General features: G+C 43.3%; 1 protein-coding gene across 3 annotated transcripts in view; it reads left to right on the forward strand.

The window, feature by feature from the left end:
- WASF3 (WASP family member 3) overlaps positions 1-20,057 on the forward strand; it is a 164,515-nt gene that overhangs the window by 128,307 nt on the left and 16,151 nt on the right. For all 3 annotated transcript variants that reach the window (XM_067562904.1, XM_067562906.1, XM_067562905.1), the window contains 3 exons: positions 2,325-2,459; positions 6,966-7,119; positions 15,454-15,571. In XM_067562904.1, the coding sequence (XP_067419005.1) occupies positions 2,325-2,459; positions 6,966-7,119; positions 15,454-15,571 (407 nt within the window). The remainder of the gene's footprint in view (positions 1-2,324; positions 2,460-6,965; positions 7,120-15,453; positions 15,572-20,057) is intronic.

Consider the following 20,057-nt stretch of genomic DNA (forward strand, 5'->3'; position numbering starts at 1 on the left):
CTGCATCAGTGGCTCTAGTTCCTCCATTTTGTTACCCAGGCCCCTCGCATTGGTGTATAAACATCTTAAGTTTTGTTGTTCAGCTTCGCTCACATTCCTTACCCGATTTGGCACAGTCATTCTACCGCCAGCCGTCATCTATTAGACTGGTAGCTACACTACCCTTTCTCTTAATGTCCATTCTCTTACCCACTGCTATATCCTTTCTTACTTAATTTTCCTCCCTCTCAATGTTAAAATTGGGTGTGAGAGATTAGCTGGGCATCTCCCCCCCAAATTCCTAGTTTACAGCTCTCTTAATCAGGTGTGCCAAACTCCATCCTAGAAGTCTATTTCCCTCCCTACTCAGGTGAAGTCCATCCCAAGAGAACAGTCTCTGTCCATGAATGCCTCCCAGTGGCCATACATCCCAAAGCCCTCCTTATAGCACCACTGCCTGAGCCATCTGTTGATCATCATAATCTTGTCATGTCTTTGTAGTCCTCATCTAGGAACAGGCAGAATCCCACTCAAGATCACCTGAGCCTTGATTTCCTTAAGAGTCTTCACTACCTTCTGTAGCTGTTGTTTTTTGGGATGTGTTGCTCATGTCAATTCCAAGACCCACCCGCCTTCCCCCCTGTTGGAGCATATTGGCAAGAAGAAACTGAAGAGGTGGACGGTCGGCAGAGCCCTATATAGGACACCATGAAGGAGCAACTCCAGGGGGCTCCAGAGCCAACCCTATGGATACCACTGGGGAAAAAATCTTCTGGTGACTGCAGACAGCACGCGTACACCTAACTAGAGTAGACATGAGCAGCACATCTCTAAGAACAACAGTTACAGGAGGTTAGTAACTTTTTTTTTATTCTCCAGCAGATCTTTAATAATCTCTTCTATCTACTCTGAGGTAACTGACACTTCTCATGATCATGTACTGATTTTCCTCTTTTAAAGCACTTTGTAAACTTTAGCTTTTGATTTAGCCAAGGCATCAGAGGGAATCTTTGAAAGCCAGTGCAGCCTGAAGATGAACATTTAAATAGAGGCATTGCTAAAAGTTGGTTTCCCTTTTTTTTTTTTTTCCCTGGTCCTTATTGTTTGTCAACTGTTTCCAGGAGTATTTTCTTTTTGCAGGGGAGGCAGAAAGCAGAGCTTGGGTGCACCTGAGGATCTAGCTTATTGTGTTATCTACAGATTTTGACACCACACTGTCAGTGGGGATTCTACTACTCAGAAGCTCCCACACTCAGAAAAGTGAAAAAATAAAATCAGAATATAGTAGAACCCCACAGTTAGGAACACCTCAGAAATTGAGGTTGTTCGTAACGCTGAAATGTTCGTAATGCTATGGTTGTTCGTTCTTTCAAAAGTTTACAACTGAATATTGACTTAATGCAGCTTTGAAACCTTACTATGCAGAAGAAAAATGCTGCTTTTAACCATTTTATTTTAATGAAACAAGCACAAACAGTTTCCTTACCTTGTCAATTTTTTAAAAACTTTTCCTTTATTTTTAGTGGTTTACGTTTAACACAATACTATACTGTATTTGCTGCTTTTTGTTTGTTTTTTTGGTCTCTGCTGCTACCTGATTCCATTCTTCTGGTTGTGGTTAACTGGTCAGTTAGTAACTGAGGTTCTACTGTATTGTAAATTTTCTTTCATCCCTATTCTGTGAGCATCAGTTGTCACTGTTAGATTAATGGACTTTTTCAAAATAAAGGATCCAGGAAAGCGGAAACTCCTCCAGGGTTCTATAATGTTGACATTTTTCACTCTCCAGTAACAGACTTCAAAGCAGCCAAAGGATTTCATTGAACAACCCAGTAGTCAATACACAGCCCTGAAGGGCATTTTTGGAATGTCCTTAATTAACCATGTGTACAATTAAGCCTGGTTATAGGGCACAACTTAAAACTTTAACATAATTCTGCCACTTCTTGCTGATCGCTCTTGTTCAGATGATTAATATACATACAAAATAATACTTGACTTACTATCACTCGCTACTATTCCCAGGATTGACTCTGGAACCTTTTAAAAGATAGCAATAACATTGGTTACCATTGAGTTTTTGGCACAGAAGTGGATTGTAATGATTATATGTTTTTGTTAGCAGCTCAGCTCCTTAAGAAGATGGTTTAATTTTATTTTAATCTCTCTGACGATTTGCATTGCATTTAGCTGTTCTGAATGTAATACTGCATTGCTAAGGTGCGTGGTAGTTAGTATATTGTAATTCTATGACAAATGTTTAACTGTAATATCATGCTGTTGAAGCAGTGTTTCCTGTGTTTTATAAGTCTTTAACAGATGGCGTTCTCTATTTTTCTCTATAGGCAAGCATGCTGAAGACATATTTGGTGAGTTGTTTAATGAGGCCAACAACTTCTACATCAGAGCAAATTCTCTTCAAGACAGAATTGATCGCCTGGCTGTCAAAGTTACCCAGCTGGATTCAACGGTGGAAGAGGGTAGGTAATTGCATGAAAGCACTGAAGCAGAAGTGATGTTGACAAGACCAGAGTAATTAATTACACAACAATCACTGCTTTTCCTTTGGAATAATGCTGATCTGATATTTCATCATGTTTATTAGGAGGGCTTGCTGGAAAAGATCAGATTAGGTTAACTGGAGAAAAATATTTTTGAACTCCTTAACTCTCTTCACATTTGATTTGAAATTTTAGTTTTTGAGGGCTTTGTGATACAATCCTGGCCTTTCATGACAGGAGACATAGCTCTTACACTCATGACTTAAGTCATCTTAATAAATCAGAAGTTATTTAGTGTAGTCAATGGTGAAAATTTTCCAAATTGTAAAACTATAAAAATGTTTAGGGCATTTGGCCCTTTCATTTTAAAAGAGTTGCAAGTTAGAGTTGACTTTCATTAGTAGTGTCTCTCTTGTATGACTGGCTCTAATCTGTGCTGTTATAATCCTCTTTTCCTAAAGAAAATGGTGATTTATGTACTATCGACTAGCTAATGTGATATAAAGTTCAAATCACCAGAAACTGCACTTCCGTGGATCAACACCAAATTTTTACAGCATTACTTGTTTATGTATATATTTACAAAATGAATGACCAAATTAAAAATATTCAATAAGAACTTAAGGAAGACCCAGACTTTGTTTGAAAGGACATATTAAATTAAATAATTTAAAAAACATATTCCCATATCCTACCTTTAAAAAAAAAAAAGCTGAAATGTGCAAGCTTGCTTACAATTTCAATTTCCTAATATTGAAAAGCTTGTGGGTTTTTTTAATGATACAGTTCAAAGGTGCTGAATAATTTGATGCTGGATTTATATAGCATCATAATGCCAACAGTGTATGTATAAAAATAGATTTCTTTAAAGAAGCTACTGACTTGAATGATTAAAAAAAGTAGGGCTATATTAGGATATATGTTTCACTTGTACACTGGGTATGGCATTCTGATGCAAAGGATACTTTAAAGTTGAATTAAAGGAACTGGCACATGGTGCATGCACAACTATAATCAAATCCTTGTTTTTTGGAATTGCACTGTTCCTCATATATGACAGGGTCTCAGTCTTGCACCTGGACCTGCCAGGATAATCTAGTGTGAAATACTCTTTTAAGTCTTCAGTGGCAGTATTACTGGAGCAGACCATGTCCGAGGCAGTCTAGTCATGGCCAGCCCTAGGTGTTTTGCCCCCTGAACAGCCAAGCAAAACAAAATTTTGGCCTCTTTCTCCCCAGATATGTTAATTTGGCACTCAGGGCAGTCACCCTGATCACTTGCCTCTAATGCCAGCATAGTCAACTGGTGCCCATCAAGCTGGCAGGACAGATTGCTGACTCCTTGTTCAGGCCACATACCTTATCTCGTCTAAATTTTGATAAGCTTTGCTTCTGAATTGGTTTTATGTCTGCATGCTTTTAATGGCAAACCATATGTGAGTTTGAAGCGGCTGCTGAACATGCTTCCTTTTCTGGAAGAATATGGCAATGTAATATGGTTGTCCTATCAATATCTCCCTGAAGATTGAGTTCCTAAATTTAGCAAATACTTTTGCAAGTTTTTAGATGGCTCAGGAAATTGGAAAAATATGAAGTCTTTCATATCTAGATTGCTAGTGACTCAAAGTTTTAATATGTGAGGGCTGTTTTTCCTAATGTATATGAAGAGTTGCTTATCTCAGTCCAGTTGCTAGTTAACAGATACCTGCTTTGCAAAATACCAGAACTGGCATTAATGCATTTTTTGCTGCCTCAGGAAAAGAGACCAAGAACTAAATGGGCTCAGAAACTTTGAGTGCTCCTGTAGCGTAAGTTTGAGACACACTGCTATGGTAATGTGAGGAAACTAGCACAACTGATGTCCATATTGAACCTGTTCTTTGATAAATTGTAGGACCTTAATCTAATCTGGAACATTTCAGAAAAACTAAATTAAAACTTAAATTATTTTAATTTATTTTAAAAAATCATCAGCCAATTTATTCCATTATGGATAGTTTCTGATTAGCCTCTGAAGCTGTAGAGTCACTCAAATTTGCTTTTGTTTGTCTGTTTGTGACTGACTAGATCTGAGGTTCGTAGGAGACTCCATTCAAAAATACTTTCGATAGTTACCCCTACAGTGCTAACCTTTCAAATTAAAAAACCACACACAAACGATTTTAATGTTGTTTTATTCTCCGTAGGGAATTTCTTTGGCTCTGAGAATTGGAATTTTTGCGGTAAAGATGATTGGTACCAGAGGTTAATCAATATGTCTGACTGCCTAAAATTAACTTCAGTAAAATCAGTTATTCCATTTTACTCCCAATAGGTTTAATATCAGTAGAAATGCATTTTTTTAGGAAAATTACATAAGATTTCATCCTAATGTCATTGCTGGAAGCACCATAATGAATGGGATAACTAATTGTTTTTGATAATGTTTTCAAAAATTCCTAAGTCCCATTGACTTTCAGTGGGGCTTAGGCTCCTAAATCACCTCTGTTTGAAAATTTTACCCCTAAAGTAGGATGTAACAAATCTAGACTATATGACTGAAAAAACTGCCTGTAATTCTGATATCATTTCACATTCAAATAGGTTAAAAAGGAATTGAGGGGTGGGGGGAAAAAAAATAAGTTTTTGGACCCATATGTGCTGGCCAGGTGAAAGAAATTGGAAATTTCAAGTTTTTTGTTCCTAATTCCTCCATCTGTGTAGAGGTTACTAAAGAAGCTGGGTAGTCATGGAGTGAGAGGCTAAATATTTCTCAAAAATGAGGTAAGAAATAGAGCAAAAATTAGGATTAAGTGGTCAATTATCATGGCAAAGGGTTAGCAGCAAGGAGCCTCAAGATTTTATATTAGGCTCCATGTTGCTTAATATATTAGTGATCTGGAAAAGGGGGGGGGGGTGAATAGTGAGGTAGCAAAACTTGCGGATGACATATTTAGGTAAATTAGTCAGGACCAGAGTGGATTGAAAGGAATTCAGAATGATCTAAACAAACTAGGTGAATGGGCAACGTGATGACAAATGAAATTAAAATGTAAATAAATGCAAAGCAGCACACATTGGAGGGAAAAATCTAAACTCACACGCCTTACAACTTTCTAAATTAACTGTATCAACTCGAATTGGATCTGGGTGTCACTGTAGATGGCTCAATGGGTAAGTCATTTGAGCTGAGGCTGTGATTCCCAGCTTGAGGCAAAATATTTGCACTAGATCTCATAGAGCAAGCATGATCTGAATAGAATATAGCCATAATAGCATGAGCCGCCTTGACTATGTACCCTGTGTCTGAGGGTCATGAACTCAGGGCAGCTAGCCTCTCCTGCTGTTCATGCAGCTGCTGCTGGCTGCAGTCTGTTTTTAGTGCACTAACTCCGTGAGAGCTAGCACGAGTAGAGGTATCTCTGCTCTGCAAAAAGATCCGTGGCAGTGAGTCTTACAGTCTGAGTCAATTGACTGGGGCTCTTGGGGCTCGTGCTATGGTGCTAAAAATGGCAGTGTAACCATTCGGGCTCAGATTGGAGCCCACGGTATGAAACCTGATGAGGTAGGTGGATCTCAGAGCCTAGGCCCCAGCCTGAGCCCAAATGTCTATACTGCTGTTTTTAGGCCTATAGCGTGAGCCCTGTAAGCCCGAGTCAGTTGACCTGGGCTCTCAGACTTGCTGCCATGGGTCCTTTTATTTTTGCTATGTAAACGTACCCTACCTCTCCTAGAGCTGAGAATCACACCCCCAGCTTGAAGTGTAGACATACCAGTGAATGACAATCTCTGCTCATGGTTCAGGTGTGGTCAAAAAAGCAAATGTCCCGTTGCATAAAGAATGGAATGATGAACAATATGAAGAATATTATATTGCCTTAATATAAATCAGTGGTGCAGCCTCATTTGGGATCTTGTGTTCACTACTGATCACCCCGTCTAAAAATGGATATTGCAGACCTGAGGGGGGTTCAGAGAAGGGCACCAGGAATGAACAAGGGCATGGAAAAATGCTCAGTTGACGAGAGTATGAAAAGATGGATTATTCACCTAAGAAGGGAGACAAATAAGAGACATGATTTAATTAACGATATAGAGACTGTAGATCTGGAATGTGTCTGATTCACAAGGACAAGCCAATTGCTAACTATTAGAGATCAGGATGAGATCAAATGTGGGGGACAGATTACTTCACCCCTGCCTATTGTGGGGTTCTTGCACCCCCTGAGGCATCTGGTGACATCATTGGAGATGGGATGTGTACTACATTGATCTTGGGTCCAATTCAGCATGGTAATTCCTACGTTCTCATATGATAAATTGACATAACTTACTATACAAATTAAATATATAAATATTACTTCTGTTTTGCTACTACATGTGAGTACTGAAAAGTTTGGTGAAATATTTTCAAATAAATAACTCTTGAATGTTGTAAAATGAGATTTGATTTTTGGTCTCCAGTAAAAAATATCAGCAATTAAATATCTGTTTTCCTTTCTAATAGTATCATTACAAGATATCAACATGAAAAAAGCATTCAAAAGTTCAACAATACAGGACCAGCAAGTGGTTTCAAAGAACAGCATTCCTAATCCTGTGGCTGACATCTACAATCAGAGTGACAAACCACCTCCATTGAATATTCTTACACCGTATAGGTATGGATACATTCAGTGCCTAAATTCTTGTTACTGTGCCATTCATCTCATTTAATTCTAGATACGTCGTGAGCAATGTAGAGGAGAGTGGGTAAGTAACTATACAGTACAAATGCATTTCTGAACGGAGGGGTCAGGTCTACCCTCAGGTTTACAAGCTAATGGTTTGAGTAACCTTTTGCGCACTGCAACGTGATACAAAGTTAACTAACAGAATAAGTATAAATAATGCAAGGCCCCATCAGATTGAATTGTAACAGTTTAGTATCTAGGCATTAATATTTTTGGTATTTGAAAAGTAAGCTATTGTATTAGTTTCAATGATTTGGCTTTCTGCGAATGTGGAAAATGGCCCATCGGATGTAAGGTAACATAATTTGCTTTTTCCGTGCTTTGTATATGGAAGGAGCTATAGAAATTATTACATTAAAAATGCACAGTCTGAGCACAGGACTGTGAGCCAGACACTCCCAATTTCTAAACCTCGCTAACTTCCTCTATGGTTTTAGACAAATCACTTAATTTCTATCTCAGTTTATCCATGGTTATTGCCATGCTAGATGACTCAGTCGATGAATGTGGCATAAATACCTAGAGAGAGAGCAGCTGCCCCTCCTTGGTGCAGTGGAAAAGGAACCAGGACTGCATGCCTGTCGAGTGCAGATAATTCCTTCTCTCAACTCCCTGGGTCAGTCCAGTAACATAATGGACTCTGCAGCTTCCCAGGGAGCAGCATTACTATTAAACACTGTCTTATGTTAATTGGTATTCCTCTTAATATGGAAAAAAAAGCACTGATAAAAGGTTAATTTGCCTATTAACTACTACAACCTGAAAGTGCTTTATATTCATGTTGTACTGAAATGTCTAAAAAAATTAACATCTGAAAGTGAACCGAAGAAGTGGAGATGGGTAATTTTGTGTTGGTTGTATAATATGGTGAGTTTCTGCTTCGAGTGATTGCTCATATACATTCCAATATAGGTGAGAGTGCGCCCCGTGCTCTGGTTCCCAGAACTTTTTTCCACTTAACAGGCCCCGTAGGGTCAGCTTAGGCGCCCCCTGGAGTACCGCGCTCATGCCACGGTACATAGGGCACCACCGACTCCGCAGGCCCCCAGTTCCTTCTTTTCGCCTGTGACGGATCCTGGAACGTCTGCCCTTGCTAACTAGAAGTAGCATCCCCTTCGCATAGCATTCTGTTAGATAAGTGACTGTTAATTAGTTGTTAAGTAGTATAGTTGTTAGCATTAAGTGTTTAGTTAAATAGGTAAGATAGATAGCCCTCAGGGGCTTAAGGTTGGGCCATGCCTGGCTCAGCCGGCTTCAAAGCCTGCGCAGCTTGCGGCAAGGCTTTTCCCGTGAGTGATCCTCATGACCGCTGCCTCGGAGAGCAGCGTAGAAAAGACAGATGCAAGATCTGTAAGACCTTCAAGCCACTCACCCAAAAGGAGAGGGATGCGCGTTTAAAGGCCATACTTATGGAGTCTGCGCTTTGGCCAGACTCTGAACTGGCGCGTTCCCCTGCGGCACCGAGCATCTCCTCCGTGCGGAGCGCTCCACCAGCACCGACGTCGACCCGCCCGGTGCCAAAAAGAAAGAAGCGGCAGGACACAACGCGCCAGGACTCCCCTGCATCGCCCGCCCGGCCTGGGGGGAGTCAGGAGTTGCACCAGCCGCGTGCCGTAGAGATTACTCTGGCACCTGCTTCTCCTCGCAGGGAGCCTCTCCCAACTCCTGGGGTGGGGAAGTGCACCTGCAAGGGCCGTTGACACCGAAGGCGTTCGCAGTGGCATGCACCTTCATGGGCATGCCCACGCCTCCATCCCCCCCTCGGCCGAGGGCGCAGGGGTCAGTGTCTTGGGGTAAACCCATGCTGGGTGGCCCCGGTGGGTGGCAGAGACAGGAGTCGAAGTCTCCCCCCAGACGGTCACAGAAGGTAGAGTGTGTGAGCTCCCCTCCCAGCTCCGACACCAAGTCGTCAAGCTCCTCGACACCACGGCACCGAGGGCGGTTGAGAGGTTCAAGCGCGATGCGATGCCGATACAGTCCCGCCTTGTGCGGGATTCGCAGTTCCAGATCCAGCACCCCAGCACCGAGTCCAGCTCGGCACCAGTCCAGATCCCCGGCACGCAGCTCGGCGCGGATCCCAGCACCCGAAGACGCCGAACGCGTTCGCCAGTGGTCAAGATCCCTGGCACGCAGCCCGGCACGGATCCTGATGCCCAAGTCCCAATGCGCTCAGCACCGATTCAGATCCCCGGCACCGGCGGGGGGTCCAGCACCGGAACAGACAGAGTGGCACCGCTCCCGATCCCCGGACCATAGTCCGGCAAGGATCCTGGTGCCGAAGGACTCGGCACTGACAGCGGCAACACCGCAGCACCGATCACGGTCGTCGGAGACGGCACCGAGACGACGATGCTGGCACCGCTCCCAGTCCCCGAGAGGGAAGCGCCATCGCAAGACCTCGGCGCGGAGGTGGCGGTCGTCATCCAGCTCCAGCCGCTCACCCCCCCGCCGGCACCGCAAGCGTCAGCACCGACGATCCTCCACCTTGTCATTTTCTCGGGGCCAATCGTCATCCAAGGTGGGCAAAGGCCATAGATATAAGAGATCCAGTGGCTCGGGGTCCCATGACCATCATCGGGAGGTATCCCAGTCGGCACCGATGCCGGCACCAGCATGGCCACATGGACCCTGGCAGTAGCCATACTGGGGACCTTGAGGGACCCAGATGGGCCAAGGTATGGTGTCGGTCCTCTCCTCCGTGGCCCAACCAGCACCCCTCCTCTGATCCAGCCAGACAAGGGCCATTCCTCGGAGGAGGAATCGGACCCTGGTGAGGGTCCCTCCACGGGGCCCCTCCCACAATCCTCCTCCCATGACAATGTGGCCGCCAGGGACCGTAGGGCGCCAGTTTCTGACTTTAAGGAGTATCAGGAACTGCTAAGGAGGGTGGCCAGTAATTTGAACCTTGAGCTCAAGGAGTTGTCTGAGGAGGAGGACCCCCCTGTTTGGTGTCTCCGGGTCAGCAGGGCCCTCTAGGGTCGCCCTGCCAGTACATGAGAGGGTCTTGAAGCTGGCCAAGGCCCTCTGGCAAACCCCTGCATCGGTTGCCCCTATGTCCAAGGGCGCCGAAAAGAATTATTACGTTCCCGCGGAGGGGTTCGAGTATCTGTACACCCACTCCGCTCCGGGAACTCTCATTGTTGATGCCGCCAATCAACAAGAGAGGCAGGGGTCCCAGGGCAATACCCTCAAGAATAAGGATTACAAAAAATTGGACCTTTTCGGCCTCAAGATCTATTCTACGGGGGTCCTGCAGCTGAGGATCGCCAATCATCAGGCGCTCCTTGGCAGATACAACCTGAACCTCTGGTCCTCCTTACAGAGGTTCGTGCAGGCGTTACCACGTGACCAGGCGGGGGACTTCACTACGGTGATTGAGGAGGGTGCTGCAGTAGCAGGGGTGGCTCTGAAGTTGACCAGTGATGCAGCAGACGCTGCTAGCAGAGCGATGGCGTCGGGCATCGTGGTGCGCAGGTCTGCTTGGCTACAGTCTTCCGGCCTGTCACAAGAGGCTCAGCAGTCCATCCAGGACCTACCCTTTGATGGCGCTGGCCTCTTTTCAGAAAAAACATGAAAAACTGCATGCCCCCAAAGACTTTAGGACTACTCTGAGGTCCCTAGAGCTTTACACACCACAGGCCTCGAGATGCCACTCTCGGCCTCAAACCCAGCGCCAGCCCCAGCCTGCCCCTAGACTGCCACCCAGACCCGCTCAACCCAGGAGGGGGTCGAGACAGATACAGGCCACCCCACTGCCGCGATCACCAGGGCTCCTCGGCGGGCCCTTAGCAAGGCCCAGCCAAGGGAAATAATAACAAGTGGCAATTTTGAGCGTGTGTCCGAGGGTGGCACTTCTCCCGTCTCTCTGGATTGAACCCTGCCCTTTGCCTACAGATTCCGGCCATTCTACGCCGAGTGGCAGAACATTACATCGGACCGCTGGGTCCTCGGTGTAGTCCGCTGGGGACTTCCCCCCAGACTCTCCCCCTACCCCGTCCCTCTTCAGGGACCCCTCTCACGAGCAACTCCTTACACAGGAGGTGGATTCCCTCCTCTGCCTTGGAGCAGTGGAAGAGGTTCCTCCATGGGAAAGGGGAAAAGGGTTTTACTCATGTTATTTTCTCATTCCCAAGGCAAAGGGGGGCCTGAGGCCCATATTAGACAAGTTCATCAGACGCCTCAGGTTCCGCATGGTTTCCCTAACCGCCATTATTCTGGCTCTAGATCCAGGGGACTGGTACGCTGCCCTCGACTTAAAGGACGCTTATTTCCATATTAATATTCTGTCTGTTCACAGACGGTTCCTCAGGTGTGTCGTAGCTGGCTCCCACTACCAGTTCTCGGCTCTGCCCTTTGACCTCTCGTCCGCACCCAGGGTCTTCACAAAATGCATGCCGGTGGTAGCGGCCCACCTGTGCCGCAAAGGGGTCCAGATCTTCCCCCCACCTGGACGATTGGCTGATCTGGGGCAAGTCCAGGGCCCACGTGAGGAACAGCCTGGCACTTACCTGTGTGACTGGGGCTGCTCATAAACAAGCAGAAGTCCACCCTCACCCCGGTGCAGCGCATAGAATTAATCGGGGCCACCCTGGATGCCACCCAGGCCAGAGCCTTCCTCCCACGACCTCACTTCGAGGCCATGACTGCTATAATCAGCGATCTCCACAGGTCCCCCATGACAACAGCCAGGCACTGCCTTTAGCTGTTGGGCCATATGGCGGCCTGCATGTATGTGGTGAGACTGGCTCGCCTCAAGCTCAGGCTTCTCCAGGCGTGGCTGGCCTCTGTGTATGCACCAGCCAGGCACTCGTTGAACAGAGTGATCACAGTTCCCCCTCGGGTACTGACCTCCCTGGATTGGTGGAGGGACCCAGGGGAGGTTCTAAGGGGTGTTCACTTCAGGGACTTGGCACCGTCGGTGACTCTTATCATGGATGCCTTGGATGTGGGCTGGGGGGCCCACATCAGCAGAGACCACAGCACCCAGGGGCTCTGGTCAACACAAGAGAGGGGTGTCCACATCAATGTCCGGGAGCTCAGGGCAGTCCGGCTGGCCTGCAAGGTGTTCCTCAGATTCCTGAGGGGCAGGATGTTGCAGGTCCTTACGGACAATGCAGCGGCCATGTTCTGTATGAACAGGCGGGGACGGGGGGGAGGGGCACGCTCCTTGACCCTTTGCCAGGAGGCCATCCGACTTTGGGACTTTGCGGTGAGGCACGACTTCCACATCTGCCTTTCACCTCCCGAGGGTCAGGAACGATGAGGCGGACCGCCTCAGCAGGTCGTTTCTACCCCGACATGACTGGTCACTACACCCGGAGGTGATAAGTTTTATCTTCCACTAGTGGGGTGTTTCCCAACTGGACCTGTTCGCGTCGTCCTGGAACAGGAAGTGCCCGGGGTTCTGCTCACTCCAGGGTCGCGAGCCGGGCTCCATTTCCAACGCGTTCCTTATAGAATGGACAGGGACCCTCATGTATGTGTTCCCCCCATTTCGCTACTGCCCAAAGTCCTCTTGAAGATCAAGAGAGACAAAGCGGACATCATACTGATCGCCCCAGCCTGGCCAAGACAGCACTGGTTCAGCGTGCTGCTGGATCTGTCCATTGCCCTGCCGCTGCCACTCTCAAGGCATTACAACCTGCTGTCACAGGACCAGGGTCGCCTGCTGCACCCGGACCTGGACTCCCTCCACCTGACAGCATGGAGACTCTGTGGCTGATGGAGGGAGAGAGAGCCTGTTCGGCACAGGTCCAACAGGTTCTGCTCAGCAGCAGGAAACCTTCCACTCAGGTGGTGTAGCAGGCCAAGTGGAAGCGGTTTACCTATTGGGCGGAGTTGCGGGGTATCCCACTGAGCTGCTTGCCCATACAGGCGATCTTGGAGTACCTGCTCCATTTGAAGCTCCAATGTTTAGCACTGGCCTCCCTGAAGGTGCACTTGGCGGCCATCTCGGCCTTCCACCAGCCCATGGAAGGGAGGTCATTATTCTCACACCCCATGTCTATCAGGTTCCTTAAAGGGGTGGAGAGGCTGTACCCACAGGTTCGTGACCTGGTGCCTCCCTGGGACCTGAACCTGGTCCTCACCATCCTGACAGGACCCCCCTTCTAGCCCATGGCTACATGCCCGCTGCTCGTCCTCTCGTGGAAGGTATCCTTCCTGGTGGCCATCACATCGGCTAGAAGGGTCTCCGAGTTAATGGCCTTGACCTCGGAGCCCCCCTATACTGTCCTTTATAAAGACAAGGTGCGACTGAGACCCCACCCGGCCTTCCTGCCCAAGGTGGTGTCCCAGTTTCATTATAACCAGGATATCTTCCTCCCTGTGTTCTTTCCTAAACCCCATGGTTCGGAGGAGGAGTGGAGATGGCACTCGCTGGACGTGAGACGAGCCCTTGCCTACTACATTGAGCGAACACGGCCGTTCCAGAAGTCGACGCAGCTGTTAGTGGCGGTGGCAGACCGGATGAAGGGCTCACCTGTCTCCATCCAGTGCATCTCTGCCTGGATCACCGCCTGCATCAGGACCTGCTACGAGCGGGCGAAGGTGCCGCTTCCTGGAGCTATGTCATCACACTCAACCAGAGCCCAAGCCTCGTTGGCAGCCTTCCTGGAGAGAGTGCCCCTGCAGGACCTCTGCAAAGCAGCTACCTGGTCGTTGGTCCACACCCTCACGTCCCACTACGCCATCATGCAGCAGGCGAGAGAGGACGTGAGCTTTGGCAGGGCCGTTCTAATGAGAGCAGCTCGCTGTTGAGTCCTACCCGCCTCCAAGGTATGGCTGTTTAATCACCTATATTGGAATGGATATGAGCAATCACTCGAAATAGAAAACAGAGTTACTTACCAGTAACTTTGTTCTTCGAGATGTGTTGCTCATATCCATTCCACACCCACCCTTCGTCCCCACTGTCGAAATCGGCAGAAAGAAGGGACTGGGGGCTTGTGGGGTCGGCGGTGCCCTATGTACCATGGCATGAGCACGGTACTCCATGGGGCGCCTAAGCTGACTCTACGGGGCCTGCTAAGGGGAAAAAAGTTCCGGGAACCAGTGCATGAGGCGCGCACTCACCTATATTGGAATGGATATGAGCAACACATCTCAAAGAACAACAGTTACTGGTAAGTAACCCTGTTTTTCTGGATTTTACTGAATGGGAAATTGAATTTTCATACTGTAAAATATGTAAGCTATCATACAGTTGTGATCAGAAATTGTACTCTATTCCTACACTCTTGTTGAAATCATCCCATTTCAGAATAATGTAAATTTGTACCTAGTTGGTACCAGGAAATGAGATTATAGTATTTATATCCTCAGTGACAAAGTACAGTAATTACCATTGTATTCTGTTTATCTTGAGCTTTGGGTGCTGCTGCTGCTGTTTGTTTTCATTACCTGACTTTTTCCTGGCAAATAGATGGGTACAGTAAGCAGCGGTTAGCAGGACTTTATTCTCTGATTTATAATAGTCTGCTTAAAAAAAATCTTAATTTTTAAGTCTTTTTCTAGGTATTCTGGGCAATACATTATCATTTCTTCTCTAAAAAGTCTTGGGGATTAGATTGCTTAAATATGAGTGATTGTTAAATATAACAAACATTGGTTATGCTTATAACAGGATGCCTTGTAATTTCTGCAAAAAGTACACACTTGTGCTTCAGTACTTCTGAAAAAATTCTATATAAATAACATATAGCAGAATAAAACAGCGAGAGTCCTGTGGCACCTTAAAGACTAACACATTTATTTGGACATAAGCTTTTGTGGGCAGAAACCCACTTCATCGGCTGCATGCATATATCAGAGTGATTTCAGTGTATTTTTTTGCATCATTACCTTGACGGTATAATTATAGATAATTTTAATTGCTGAATATTTAATTTTACTTCAGCGACATAAAATTTTATTAATCCAGTGTCCATAAACAGCTGAATAATGAAGTACTTTGGGTATCTGTTTGTGCTGCATAATTATACCTTGGTTACAGTGTACTGTATAGATTTTGCTTTACTGTACTCTTCTAATTCTGTCAGATATATTTTAATGAAGTTTATTTACACAGATGACATTGGTCTGGAGATCTTTCATAGCTGTTGAACTAAAATTATGTGCCGTGTACTTTATTTGGCCTACTACAGTTAAATGATGGAAAGGGAGGAACTAAGCTTAAACCAACAAACCTCAAAGCTGAGCTGCTTGAGTTTTAAATAACCTATTATTGATATTTTCTTAGCTTTTGTTCTATTGTGTTTACAGAGATGATAAGAAGGATGGTTTGAAGTTCTATACTGATCCCTCCTATTTTTTTGATCTTTGGAAAGAAAAAATGTTACAAGACACAGAAGACAAACGAAAAGAGAAGAGGAGACAAAAGGTAAATAGCAGTATAAAAATGTGTGCAATATATGTACAGAATTTATGCATGTGCACTTTTCCAGGCAGACCTAGCTAAGTTGTGCTTAGCTTATGAATATGTCTGAAGTATTTTTGCTACTTAGATATGGCTGTAATAGTAGGTTTAGTGTTAGAATTTTTATTACAATTTATGCTTTTTGCTTTGAGGTTTGAAAATGGAATGAAACAAAACTATAGTTATCTTTAAATCCTTGCCATTATATGCTTTTTAGTAGGAAATCAGCATGCTTTGCGTCAATGGGGAGAGTATCTGCCCTAGAAGGAATAAAGTTTGAATTGTAATGTTTTATAATGTTTCTTTATATTTATATTCATTATTAGTAGTTCTTTAGCCAGCTACCCCACTCCCACAGGAAAACATAAATTTCAGATAATTGCCGTTACTTCTTTATATATATTATTTAATTGTGATTCTTCACGTTTCTGCTTCTGTTGGAAGACTTGCTGAATAATGTGGCACAGATATTTCATGGATCAGCAACTGGAGTGTGTATGTATTAGGAATGATAATCTTTGAATGATAACCCTCAAAGCCAAAAAAAAAAAAAAAAGTAAAGTTCTTCATAGAGAAGAATCTTCCAAATTTTTCCTAAAGTGTTCAGGCATTTGACTAGCAGTGACCAGAGACTTGTGCTTCATCTATCATGAGGATGTATATGTATTTCTTTTAAGTGTTTGTCTTTAGCTTGCATGGGATGAAGAGTTTAGTGGATACTTATTCATGTTTTCTCTTTGCTGCTGATTGGTTTGAGGAAGCTGCGGGAGGGCCATAAGATTCTTCAGGTAGTCCCAACAAAGGAGAGTGAAAAGAAAAGGTAGATGAAGCAGCAACTGCCTGTCTTATCCAGCATGGTGCCCTCCTGGATATCATGCAAGGGGCCTAATGGGGCTAAAGGATTCTAGAAAGGAGCTCCAAGCAAGGACTATCAGACTACTGATTTGGAGAGTCGCATGTTAAAACTTAGAATGCACATATGTCACCTGCCTCTAAGTCAAAGTGAAGCATCACCATAGTGAAACTTCACTCCTCCAGATTCAGAAAGTGAAATTCACTCCTTATGACCCTACTGTATTCTAAGCATCATAAATCACACAGAACACTCACCAGGGCTGTGAACACTAATGTAAAGTGGAACTGCTGTTCCCATTGCTGCTCATAGAGCCTAAAAAGAATCCTGCCATTAGAAGAGAGGTGAGATGCATGCCCACAAAGAATAAAAATATATTGAACTGGGGGGATTGGTCAGTAGGCTTACTCACCTGAAGATTGTTAGCTACAAGCAATTCTCCCAGTAGGGACATGCATTGGGAGAGCAGACAGGTCTACACTGCAAACTGTCTAGAGCCAGACAGCTCTACATGGAGGTTACTGTTCAAATGCATTAAAAGTGCCATGGTGGTACAAGAAGCCTGCAAAAATGCTACCTTTGTGGAAGGCACAATTCATCTGAGGTAGAAAAGCACATTAAATAGATGTACAAACATCATTATTGAAGATATTGGTGACTGTTTTTGTAGTGGGGGGAACTTACTGATAGAAAATGCATGCAAAGTAGAGAATCAGAGCTTATTGAAAAATGAAAAACACTTGTGTGACAAACTTTGAAGTAATTTTCATTTTTCAGGTTAGAAAAGGAATAATTTAATTTCATATTTTTCATTTCCATTTTTATAGAAAATAGTTGATCACATTTTTATTTTTATTTTTTTTTCTTTTCCACTCCTTTTGTCCCTTCTTTTTTTTACCTTTTATTTCTGAAAAAGGGAAGAGCAGGAAAACCGATCAACTGAAAAAATCAAGTAAATTTTTCATTTTCCACTTTTGTCAAAAGATCATTTAGAAAACATCAAATTATGATCTGGTGTATTCCTGGTAAGGGTCATATAGTAAAATTCCAAAAATAGCCTTGATAACTTCACAGTTTTACCTTATGAGTCACTAGAATTGAGTAAACCAATCTGAAAAAGCAAACACATAAAGCTGCTATGAGTAATATGGCATTATCTCAGATGATTGACAGAAACATATCAAATATCTCCTGATGCCAGTGTGAAGGCATGCATTTTAAATTATCCTAGGCCCTTAGAATGTTGTTGGAAAGATGACAAATTTTTTGATAGTTGAAGAATTGTGTTTTTTGTTTTGAATTCCACTAAAGGAATATTTCTTAAGTTTCTTACTTATATCTCTTTTTATATGGCTTCCTTTCAGGTCCCAGTGCTGCTTATATTTTACACTTCATATGTATTTAAGACAAATTATCCATCCCTACTGAATAGCTGTGCACTTTTAAGAATGTTGCTTTCTTCTTAACTAACTAGTTGGTCAAAAGTAGACCCTACATGGACTAAGAGAAAAATTGTAATTCAGATTACAGATTGAATGTATTTTGTTTATCTTAAATACTATACGTTCACTAGAACAAAGTTCAAGAATATTAAGATCTGTTACAAATCTTATTAACATAGCATTTGCAGTTTTTACAGACAGCATGAAAATACTAAGTCACTTCATTGAATGGCAACTTTTTAAACGTATTTGAGTGTATTTAGCCAAATGGCAATGGCAGCCATTTGTAATGGAATTGATTTTGATTCATTTACATTTTATAGCTGAAGTTTCACTTAGAATTTAGTACATGAGAATTTCACAAATGACGTGTATCTTATAAAAGAAAAATCTCTACTAATCTTCTAAAGGAGAATTATGTGTAGTCTGCTAAAAACCAGACATCCAAATAGAATGCTAATTTAAGATCTAATCCTGTGAGTTTCTTTGCCTCAACTTCAGTTGCAGTCAGTGAAGGATAAAAGATGACCATCACTCACAGAATCAGGTTTTCAGTGTATCTGTGGATCAGTTGCCTTCAATGGCTGAGGAATTGGCTTCAAGAAGTTCTTGAGACCTTTTATCCATTGTTTTTCCTATTTTTAGAGGATTAGGACACTCTCATGGAGGCAATGGAATCTCTGTCAGGCATACATGAAAATTTAATAAGCTGGGTCTTTCAAATGACAGTTTTCTCTCCAAACAAAAGTGTAATTTTTTAAAATCCTCCATGCATCCTCCTGCTCTGCACTGTTATGCTTTGCACACAAAGTAGGGTAACGAACTAGAGTTTAGTGTACTTGTGTTTATCAACGTTTCTGTTTCACTGTTTTTAAACCTACAATCAAATTGTGAATCAAGCATATTTTAATGAGTATTATTGCAATCATCAACAAGTTTTTGCAGAAAAAAATGAAGGTCTCTCTTCTCTCCCACTTTCCAATTTTTCTTCTGTATTCCTCCTGAAGAATAACACACCTTGTTTTAACTAATAATTTTGATTACAAGCTGTTTGTTATTTTCTACAATTGTATTTAAAAAGTCAGTCAGTGATCTCTGATTTGATATTATGCTATAAACTGGTGAAGTCAAGTTAATACATATTTTTGGTGAACTTTTTAAATTTCTTCAAAGTATTGTGGATACATGCTGAAGCTATTTATTTATATCACCCCAATCACTTCATTGCAGATGCTTTTTATGCATAATTTTTGCTAACTCTTAATGCAAGTGTTATGCTGAAGTTAATTTTTCCCTCCGTGTTCTCTAACAATACGCTTGCCATGTTTACTGAAGTACTTTCTTCTGAAAGTCAACCTATACGCTCCTTCCCTATCTTTAATCTGTAGCACCTGCTTGTCTACATGGCTTCTACTACATTTTATTTAAAAAGAGAGAGACAGACACCACTCTAATTGCAGTTCAATTTGAAAGTAATATCCTTTAGCGTTCTGCATTCATCACCCCACATATCCATCACCAGAGCTGCAAGGGAATTATTTGCCCAGCATTTACACATTAATAAAGAGAAATGTCACTATTCATAGAGGACTACATAAAACTGCCCTATATGCAGAGGTAGTTCTGTGTTGTAACAAACCTTCCCAATCCTTTTGAATGAAATTTAATGTTTTGGAGAAGTGTCCAGATTTAAAGTGAACCAGTAAATCAGAAAAAGTTTGAGGTAAATGTTATCCAACTCTAGATTTCAGTGTGCTCATTCAATGAAGGTACAAATATTAAATAATCTGGAACAACCTGAATCTGACGGCTTACTAAATCTGATTTAAAAAAAAAAACTTCTCTACGTTTTTTAAAATGTTATCATCATAAAGTAATTATCCTCGTGAAGTGATCATATTTTGTTCAAACTGCCAATATTTCTCTTGTATAAAAACCTACAAGAAATGCATAACACAGTGATGAATTTAATATGGGATAACATAGGGTAGAGCTGCAACTCTGTTTGCACAATGAAAAGATTGGAAGGGTATGGCTTTACCAAACATAAAGGATTACTAGACCTACTCTTTTAAATTTATTATAGATTGGTCACAAAGTCCAAATTAACCATTATAAAGGTCCCAAATTTTTAAAAGCAAACAAAAAAAAAACC

Source organism: Emydura macquarii, unplaced genomic scaffold, assembly GCF_026122565.2.
Source record: "Emydura macquarii macquarii isolate MOO-44397 ecotype Brisbane River unplaced genomic scaffold, CSIRO-AGI_Emac_v2 contig_2473, whole genome shotgun sequence".
NCBI classification, from domain to species: domain Eukaryota; kingdom Metazoa; phylum Chordata; order Testudines; family Chelidae; genus Emydura; species Emydura macquarii.